This window comes from Mirounga leonina, unplaced genomic scaffold, assembly GCF_011800145.1.
Source record: "Mirounga leonina isolate KUSES-001 unplaced genomic scaffold, KU_Mleo_1.0 Mir_173, whole genome shotgun sequence".
Classification (NCBI taxonomy): domain Eukaryota; kingdom Metazoa; phylum Chordata; class Mammalia; order Carnivora; family Phocidae; genus Mirounga; species Mirounga leonina.
The window spans coordinates 76,863,940-76,873,867 of record NW_023270447.1 but is presented as its reverse complement, the minus strand read 5'-3'; the positions used below and the strand labels follow the sequence as shown (position 1 = coordinate 76,873,867).

The 9,928-nt window shown below is 50.2% G+C and overlaps 1 protein-coding gene across 1 annotated transcript; it reads right to left on the bottom strand.

Moving 5' to 3' along the window:
* Positions 1-2,991: 2,991 nt before the first annotated feature.
* ID3 (inhibitor of DNA binding 3, HLH protein) lies at positions 2,992-5,534 on the bottom strand. Its single transcript, XM_035019522.1, has 3 exons — positions 4,230-5,534; positions 4,028-4,110; positions 2,992-3,483 (listed from the first exon to the last, which is right to left on the bottom strand). The coding sequence occupies exons 1-2, from the start codon at positions 4,527-4,529 to the stop codon at positions 4,051-4,053; spliced, it is 360 nt and encodes a 119-aa protein (XP_034875413.1). The 5' UTR covers positions 4,530-5,534; the 3' UTR covers positions 2,992-3,483; positions 4,028-4,050.
* Between the last annotated feature and the right edge of the window lie 4,394 nt (positions 5,535-9,928).

Sequence of the window (9,928 nt, the reverse complement as noted above, 5' to 3'; positions counted from 1 at the left end):
CGAGCGGCCCCCAGGGCCCGCGGGGGGAGCGCGGGTCGCGGGGCCGGGGGCGGGGCGGGCCGGGGGCGGGCCGGGGGCGGGGCCGGCTCGCCTCCGCCCCGCCGGGCTTGGGCCACGTGGGCCGAGGCTCCGCCCCTGCCCGGGCCCTGAGCCGCGGCCGGTGGACGGGGGCGAGCTGCAAGAGGGGGGAGCGGGCAGAGGGGACCCCGAGAAGCAGTTCTGCGGGAAAGAGAGAGCGATAGGAGGTTTCAGAGTGTAGCCTGGGGAATGGAGAAGAGTGGTGGCCATGAGAGGTGATGAGGCCGGGAGGACAGATAATTAAAGGTTGTCGGGCGCATCCACAGCTGGGGAGAGCTATAACTGGCCTCCTCAAAAGGGCACCATCTCCGGTGTCACGGGCCTGAATTTGAATTCCTGCTTTGTTACTTAGGAGCTGTGTGGCTATGGGCAAGTTCCTTCGCCCGTCCTGAGCCTGGCTGTCTTGTTTGTTTGTTTTATTTTAAAAGTAAAAATCTCTTCCAAATGTCCCTATTTCAGAGCTGACGCGATAATGAACGTAAGACACTCAACTAATAGTGAATCTTGCGTTTCAGGGAACCCGGGAGATGCTTTTTGTACGTTACCTTTAATCCGAGTCACAAACCATCAAGGGAAGTACCATCACCCCCTTTCACAGATGAGGGAGAGGGACCCGGGGTAGCCCTGAGTCTTCCATTCGGCAAACACACATTGGGGACTAAACAAGTACCAGGTGCAGGGAATGGCGAGGGAGAAGAGCTGGCCTGGAGGAGAAGTGAGAATATGGGTTCTGAAGCTACATGGAGTTGGGTTTACTAATACTTGCTGTGCCACTTCTCTGCGGTGTGACCTGCATCAAGTCATTGAGCCTCTCTGAATCTGTTTCTTCTGTAAAATGGGGATAATCATACCCCCTTGGCTGGGTTGTGGTGAGGATTAGAAAAAATTAAGATAAAATAGAGCCTGGCACCTGGCAGCACTCGATAGGTGATTATGACAGAAGACACTACCCTCATTTTGAGAGTTTTCCGACCCACGGCCAGATTGCTTTCACTCTCTAATGACTAATGAATTGGCATGCTGGTTTCAGCTTTTGTCCCAGCCACCCGAACAGCTCAGTCTCAGCAGACCTGACAGGCAATTTCCTTGGAATTAGCTTAATAATACCTTGTAGGTGTGTGATGCGTTTCAAAGAACTTTCCCACCATTATCTTCCGTCCAGGGATATGGCAGTACAGGAACTGAGAGCTGCTGGGCAAAGGAGGAGAGAGGCTTGGGGAGGTAAAGCGGTTTGCTCAAGGTCACACGGCAGATGAGCGATTTGGGTCTTTCTAGCCGTCCCCAGCCCCCCAGCTTCTGAGTGAACAGGAAGCAGCATGCTGTGGCAGAAAGGGCAGAAGAGGAGTTCAATGTCTGCCATTGATGGTCAAAGGTAGGGCCAGGTGCCTCGGAGTGGATGGCTCAGGATCAGCAATCTTGCCTAGATGTGGAAACTGAGGGTCCAGGGGGGCAGTCTCTAGCTTGCAGTTGTACAGCTAGGATGTGGCAGAGCAGGAATTTGCACCCCTGTGTGGCGGTCACCAGAGCCAGCACAGCACCCCTAACAAAACAAACCAAGGGAGACCCAACCTGGGTCTACTTGGTCGAGACAAGAGTTCCTCACATGGGGACTGAGGACTTCCCAGGGGACTGGAGGGCTGCTATGACTCTGCAAAGGGGGTGCGTGTGCATGTGTGTGTGTATTTTCTGGAGTGCTCATACCTCCCACCAGATCATCAGAGGAAACCAGGAAACAGGTTGGGAACCACTGGACAGCCGGTTAGCAAAGACAAGAGGTTGCCTCCCCACTACATGCCCCTGTTCACCCCTGAAAGCTCACCAGGGTTAAGGAATGAAGGGTGGTGACGTGACCTGTTTGTTATGAAATATTGAAGTAACTCATGCCAGGGGCCAACACACAGATGAGATCATATCATAAACAGGAATCTAGTGAGGCCAGGAGCCTGGTGGAGCCCACCTGGGGAGCTGTCAGGTAGGGGGCAAAGGGGGCTGGTGTGGGTTGGGGGGTCTTGCCCTCTGCCCCACTCTCAATAGCTCTGCTCCTGTCCACTACAATTGTAATCACTGTAGTTAGGTTAAAATCCCATCTCTTTCTCTCAAGGGGCTGTGAGAACCCGGCTCAGACCCATTATCCACTGCTGAATTCTCCATTTCTGAAAGTGTTAGAGATGCTCACAGAGTAGACTCCCAGTGGAGGTGTTACGGGAAGGAAATACCAGAAGGAATAGGGGGCTGTGGGGCTGCTTCTTCAAATTCCCAGTCTAGGCTCAGTCTTCAACTACCTGGTGGTAGGAGAGGGATTGGTACTGGTGTTCCCCAGCCAGCCCCCAAATCATTCTGATAAGAGTGGCTGGGGATTTGAGGGACAAGAAAAACCCCTCTCCTATTTTTTCCAAATTTGGAAGCCAAATCAGAGAGCAAGAGGAGGGAAATGAAACCAGGCCCTGATCTGCTTATTCATCTCTGAAATGGGTCTATCAACCACCAGCGGTCTGGGCACCAGGTGAGACTCCACTCTTCCACATCCCCTGCTAGAAAGACATCATGAATAATTAATGACACCAAAGCCATCTGGTAATGCAGCAAAACAGCTCAAGGGACTTAAGAAACTGGGACTCAGGAGACCTAAGTTCTATCCTGGGCTCCTAACTTGCTGGGTGAGCTCCCCTCACATCTTTCCTCATCTGTAAAATGAGGGGACAGGGCCAGGATCTTCCCTGCACCCAACCCTTAATGGATATGGGGCTCCCATCATGAGCCCTTTCCACCGCCCCCCCATTCCAGTCTTAACTGGCATTTCCCCATCTCCCTTAAATAAGCAAGCTTGCTTTTCCCAAGGTCCAAGAAGGACATTTACTTCCCCTAAATTCAGCCTTATGAGAGTGTTAGCACTTAAGGAAACAAATTATATACTCAAGTGTTTAAAAACCGTTTATTATGCAAAATGTTAACTTTTATAAAAAGTTTAATATACATTGCATGGTTACAGAAAGTCACCTTCCTGCAAAAAAGGTACAAAAGCTATATACTCTATTATAGAGTTCATAATCAGGGCAACAGAGCCTTTCTCCAAGGAGACCAGAAGACCAGCTCTACTGCTGCCTTGGCAGACTTTGGAGAGCAGCCACTCCCCCCACAACCTCCACACTGTGAAAGACAGTCTTTAAAACTTGGGGGTGGGGTGGGGGCTGGGAGACGTTGCCCAGCTGGTGCCCAGAGCTAGCTCTGGCTCTTTAGGCCACCCAAGTTCACAGTCCTTCGTTCCCGGGCGCCAGGTCCAGCCTCGAGGCAGGGGTTTGGGGAAGTCAAGTGGGCAGGGCGAGGTTGGGGCCCATCCATGCCCTCGGGCTTCCGGCCGTAGAGGGTCCCGGGGTCCCAGGCGGAACGGGCGCCAGCACCTGCGTTCTGGGCGGGGGGAGGAAAGAAGACCAGGGAGCCATCAGTTTCCGCCGAGCGCGCCGAGGCGGGGGCCGTCCGCAGACTGCCCGGCGCCAGGGAGGAAACTTGGTCTCTACCTCCAGCTGATAACTCCGAGCCCCATGCTGCCCCCACCCAGTTGGCGCCAAAGGACCACAGGCGGAGCTTGCAACCACCCCGCCCTCTTGGAATTGACACTAGCTGGGAGAGGGCTGAGGAAGACATAGCTTCCTTTACGATTCCAAACTACAAACAGAACGGCTATTTTATTTACCTGCGCCTACTTTTTCTCGTGTCTTTGGCCATCGGGGGAGGGCAGGAGCAAAATGCGTTCAAGGTTGAAACGCACATTGGATGGGAATTGGTTCTGTCATTCATTTAATGTAACCACAGGTAAGTCACTAGCCCCTCTCCCGCCTCCTTTTCCCCAAACTGAGGAGGCAGTAATCCCTTAAAAGGCCAACCAATTCCAAAATTTGTCGTTTAAGCACCGCCCCACCTCCACCCCCTGGGCGAAGGCGGGGATACTCACCTGGAGGCGCCAGGACTGCCAGGTCAGTGGCAGAAGCTCCTCTTGTCGTTGGAAATCACAAGTTCCGGAGCGAGCTCGGCTGTCTGAGAGAAGGGAAAGAAGGGAAAGTCATGCATGGCATTTGGGGGTTTTAGGGGGTTCTGGCAGCATCCAGGCTCTGGAGCTCAGCCCCGCCCCAGCTCCCGCGCACGCCCCCACACACCTGGATGGGAAGATGCGGGCCGTCTGGGGGTCCAGGGGCGGGCTCGGCCAGAACCACCTGCAGGTCGAGGATATAGTCGATGACGCGCTGCAGGATTTCCACCTGGCTAAGCTGAGTGCCTCGCGGGACTCCGGGGACCAGTTCCCGCAAGCGCGAGTAGCAGTGGTTCATGTCGTCTAACAGGCTCAGCGGCTCCTCGGCTGCCGGACCCTTGCCGCGCCCGCGCGCGATGGCCAGGCTGCGTTCCGACAGGCAGCACACCGCCTCGTAGCAGCCGCGCACCGGGCTCAGCGCCTTCATTCTGAGGAATGAGACTGGAGGTGCCGAAAGGACGAAGAGAGCGAAAGAACCCCCAACAGCAGCTGGTAACGCGCGCACGCTAGCCGCGGCCCTACTTATAGAGCCTGCCTCGAAGGCACGCCCCTTTATGCAAAGCGTGCGCCTCGGCCCCGCCTCCGCCAACCCTGGGCGTTCACAACCCGGTTAAATTGCAAACAGGCTTCCTCCGGCTGGTCTGACGCCGAATACCGCGGAGCCGCGGATTCAAAGAATGAGGAAGCGCTGATACTGGGGAGAGGCAGGCCTCTTGGCCAGCAAGGATTTTAAAAATCACTTAAAACCATTAACTTTAAGAATTTGCCCTTTCCTGGCAGCGCCCCAGATCTTTGAGCTCCCCTGTCCCCTGCCAGTCCACCCACAGCCCAACACTAGTTCGAACCCACAGCTCCTCTGAGGTCATAAATCCCTGAACAGCAAAGAAGCTTTTTTTTCTTTCTTTCTTTTTTTTTTTTTTAAAGCAAAGGATTTTTCAAGGGAAACTTGTAAGGAATTAGTGCCGCCTTGTTCCCCAATTTGCTGTTCGTCTGACCTCCAGACTCACTGGCGTCAGGAATTATCTTGTGACCAGAGGGGAAAAAAATTAATTGCGGTGAAGCTGAGGTTACAATGAAGAAAACAGATTTGGGCTAGGGCTGAGATTGCAGAAGGAGGAGGGGAAGGAGGTTTGAGCAAAGAACACTATTTATTTGAGCAACAGGGGAAAAGAAAAAAAAGGAAGAAAGCAGGCTGAATCCGTCATTTTTGCATGGGGAAAGAAAGGAGCTCCCACACTCTGGCCCCATGCACTCCATAAGGAGCCAAAGATATGCCAATTGTGTTTTGGAAGTGAGTTTGATTAGAATTTTGGACCGAGTTTTAAATATGGGGCAACAGACAGGATGATTTCTATATAAATCTTTTTAGGGGTCCCCCATTGGGTCAGCCAATCTTTTAACTCTTGCTTTGTGGCGCGCCCCCCCCCCCCACACTTTCCACACACCTCTGTGTAGAAAACAATAGTTTGGTAATTTCATCACTCTATTGTCTATCCCTTTCTGCTATGGAAGTGTAAGCCACCTGGACTTGATTATTCTTAGCCTTGCTGAAATAGCTCTAGCTCTGAGAGCCCAGGAAAGGGATCAGAGGACAGGGAAGCTAAGCCCTGTATTGCAACAGGACATTGCACTCAGTATTCTTTGCTTGTCTTCTTGTCACTTCCCAGAACTTTTGGGAATTTGCAGCTTCAAAATGCTGGTTTTCATCTTGGAATCCCAGATGGGATTCCCCCAATGGTTGCTTCCTAAGTCAATCAGTTGGTAAATATTTATGGAGTCACCTTGCATAAAACAGTGGCTCCTGCTCTCAAGAATCTCACAATTCGGGGAGACAAAATTAACACAGGAAACAATTAAGAGTTCTATAGTATGTGGCACTGATTAACAGGACAATGGGAGCTCAGAGCTAAGAGAATCTCAAAATTGTCATGGTAGAAAGGACGCTGGACTAGGAATCAACATCCCAGCCATAGGATCTTGAACAAGCCCAGGTACCCTGGCTTTGGTTGCCTTGTGAATAATATGGTGAGATGGTGCTAAGTGATTATTTTAAATCCTTTCCAACAATGGAAATCTAAGGCTTTATGAAATTTGGACAGGCAGGTGTAGGGTGGTAAAGGGCCCAGAGAGGGGCTATAAAACACGTCCAAGCTCACGCCAAAGCTAATGGCAGAGCCAACCCTGAAGTCCCATTGTTTGCCATCAAACCACAGGGCTCTGTGTCTTCTAGAAAGGGGTCTTCTAAAGATTTCTCCCTAAAATGTTAATGTTTTCAAGTTTCTTATATTCTTTAGCATAAGAAGGAGGAAGAAAATAACCTGTAAGTGCACAAGTCAATCTATAAATGCTACAGACGTTAAAAGAAGAGAATGCCAGCTATTTGGTCACGGGAAGGGAAAATGGTGGCTGTGCAAGACTCCTGAGTGACCAAATAGAAAACCCTTTCCTTTTCTATCACACAGACTTCCGTGGTTTGTGCAAAATGGTCAAGCCGGGGCCAGGGTGGGGGTTGGGGGGCTGGAGGTGGTTCTGAAAAATCATGGCCTTTCAGGGCCAGGCAAATTTATGTTCAAATCCCTGTTCTTCTCTTTTACTAATGATGTTGAACTAAGTCAACTCTCCTTGCCTCAATTCCCCAGTTTATAAAATGAAGCTAATTAGACCTACCTCATTTATTCAACAAATAATTATCGTATGCCTCTGCTCTGCAAGGCACTTGACATGCTCTCTCCACCAGATATGTTAGTCTCCTCGGTGCCTGGGGACACAGCATGGGGCCAGGTGTGTGGTAGGTGCTGGGTCAACAGGTCCATACAGGTTCTCTTCTCTCCTTTTCCCTCCTCCGTTACAACCACTGATGCCTCAGGCTCGGGTACCTGTTTGCAAAGCACTTTCACATTTATTATTTCCCAAGATGCTTTCAGGCTGAAATGCTCATGGGCTGTGTGACACAAGGCAGTAGAAGGATGCAGTGAGATTAGCAAGGAGAATTCTCTCTTGGCCACACGAGTAACTTGCAATGTGGCCTTGGACACGTCTTCTTCCCTCCTGGGCTGAATTTTCTGCAAAATTGGGGTCGGGGGGAGCAGAAGGGAGCAAAGGACCTCTAGGGGTCTTCTCCAATCTAAGATTCTAATTCTGAAAGAAGCAGGGTACGGCTGGGAACACTGAATAAAGTTTGAACCCGAGAGACTTCTTTTTCCAGCAACGGACTAGAGGGCTAGCTCAGGCCTTCTGCAACTAGTTTGGTGGTGGCGGGCCCTCAGCCTCTTATTCCAAATGCCTCTGAACTTTCTGTTCCCAGTTCTGCTCCTTTTACCAGCTTTTTCCCCCCTCTTGCATTTTTTATTTTTATGAAAGGATGTCATTAAGGCTTTTGTCTGCGCTGTTTTTGTTTCAGAACTTTTCTCACAATCCTATTTTTTGTTGAGGAATCCGCTCCTTTGCCCAGCTGTGGGTCCCGGTCCCACAGCTGTGTTGATCTAAGACTCAGCCCCAGACAGCCTGGCGCCAGGGTGGGACGTCATGCGTTCACACAGGGATGCGTGTCCCAGGCAACCTTTCCTCGGGCAGTCACCGGTCGGCGACTGCCGCCCCCACCAATGAGCGCCCGACACCCGAGAAAGGGGCGGGGTCTGCGCCTCCCCGACCGGCGAGCGGCTCGTGAATTGCAGATGCTGGGAACTTGATAACGTTCCCTGAATTGGGGCCCTTTAAAGTCTTTTTCCCCCCTCCCTCTTTTAGTTCTTTCTTTTCTTCCTTTTGTTTATTCTTTCTTTCCACCTTCTTCCTTGATCTATATATGTATCTAGTTTTTCTTTGTCATCTCCATCTTCCTTTTTAAACTATCTCCTCCCAGTGTCAGGAATCATTTTGTAAGCATTTCCAGGAACTGAATCTTCCTTTGCCAAAATTGAAAGAAAAAAAAAAAAAAAAAAGAAGAAGAAGAAAAGAAAAAAAATTCAGTGTTGTGTTCAGTGTTGTGTTCTCTGATTTTTTGAAGAGTTGGCAAAACTATTAAGTTATACTGTTTTGTCTCTAAAATTTTAAAAAGTGGTGGGGGGTCTATGAGCTGTCGCCTTCAAAGCCAAAGTAATGATGATGAGAACGGCAGATGTCTTTTTGCCTAAACTGAGTTTCTATCTATTTGTCTACCTATCTGTTTTTTTCCCCAGTTATGTTGTAAAGTTGGAATCAAGGGAACCTCAAAAACTTGCCCAAGGTTACTGGGATGTCAGCTGCAGACCTGGGGCCAGGACTGGGACCTCCCCCTCACTTGGCTCCCTGTCCACTCTGTCTTCTAACTCTCATCAGCATTAGGATGGCCTGCTGTGGTCTCAGAACATCCCCAGAGGCTGCATTTCCTAATAGGTACCTGTTTGCTCCCAAAGTGCCTGTAACCGTGTGCTGAGGATGTTCCAGCTGGGCACATAGAACAGATTCCTTCTCCCCTCAGGGAGGCTAGACCTCAAAGTGCTGCTTAAGACTCATGTGATGCAAGGAAAGCACAGGGAATTCAGAATCAAGACCAGCCTCAAATTCCTGTATGGACTACTGCCCCTCACTCTGCCTCAGTTGTCTCCTCTGTAGAATGGGGAGGAAAATAATACCCACTTACGCACAGCTGGGAGGATCAAAGGGGAGGAGGGATGTAAAGTGCTGTGGGAACCAATTAGTTATATTTCTGTGCTATGATGTGATGTACCCCTGGAGGGTGGAATAGGTAGGTGGTGCCAGGTGCATTTACTGGTTCCTGCTGAGACTGTTCCTGCTGAGGAATGTGGGTAATAGCAAGAAGGGACTGTAGGAAGCATGGGGGATCTAAGGCTTGAGTCCTTATAGGGGTGGGGATTTCAGAGGCCTCCAAGATAGGCTATCTTATAGTTAAGAAGTCCTTGGTGCAATCATCATCATCATCATCCTTCATTGAATCTTAACTCTTCACCTTCTCATACATTATCTCATTGATGCATTTTATGGACAAGGAGACTGAGGCTCAGAGAGGTTAATATGCTTGCCCAAGCTCACATAGCCAGTAAGTAGCAGATCCAAGATTTGCACCCATATCTGCCAGTCTCAAAGCTTGCGTCCTTCTGTGACTATGCTTTTCGTTCTGTTCCTTCAAGGGACCTCTTGGGAAGGTAGCTTGGACCTGAGAGCATTTTATTCTACTGGATAGAGAAAAGCAAGTGTGGGGGGTGCATTCGATAGGAATACAGACAATACAGACACTAAGGTGTTGGGGACATTAAGGGAAAACCTTTGTTTTCTAAGCAAAGAGACTCAGGGAGCTTTGGAAATTTCTTGGAAATTTGCAGCTTTTTTCATTCCCCCAAAAGCCCTTTCCTGTCCATGTTTTAAGGGACATTTATTCTTTTTATTTTTTTAAGATTTTATTTATTTATTTGACAGAGACACAGTGAGATTGGGAACACAAGCAGAAGGAGCGGGAGAGGGAGAAACAGGCCCCCCCGCGGAGCAGGGAGCCTGATGCCATGCAGGGCTCAATCCCAGGACCCTGGGATCATGACCGGAGCCAAAGGCAGACACTTAATGACTGAGCCACCCAGGCGCCCCTAAGGGACGTTTATTCTTAAAGTGCAGAATGACTACTCCTGTTTTTAAGAGTCAGTTTGGAATTGAGTTTCCTCCCTGTCTTCTTCTTCCAACCCAAATCCAACCTAGTTTGGTCCAGTCATACCACCCTGAAGTTAACTAACCCCTTGCTTCAACAGGTAGACAGTGACCATGGGATGTCCAGGAGCTGGCTTGGCATCTGGGGTGAAGGGGTGGACACCCACAGGGAAGCAGGTCGGGAGTTTATTT

What these genes read in the sequence shown, in the direction of transcription:
- ID3 (XM_035019522.1), bottom strand. Translation starts at nt 4,529, where the DNA reads ATGAAGGCGCTGAGCCCGGTGCGCGGCTGCTACGAGGCGGTGTGCTGC. An exon ending in GCCCGCATCTTCCCATCCAG is followed by an intron (nt 4,111 to 4,229) that starts GTGTGTGGGGGC and finishes CCCTTCTCTCAG; the next exon opens with ACAGCCGAGCTCGCTCCGGA.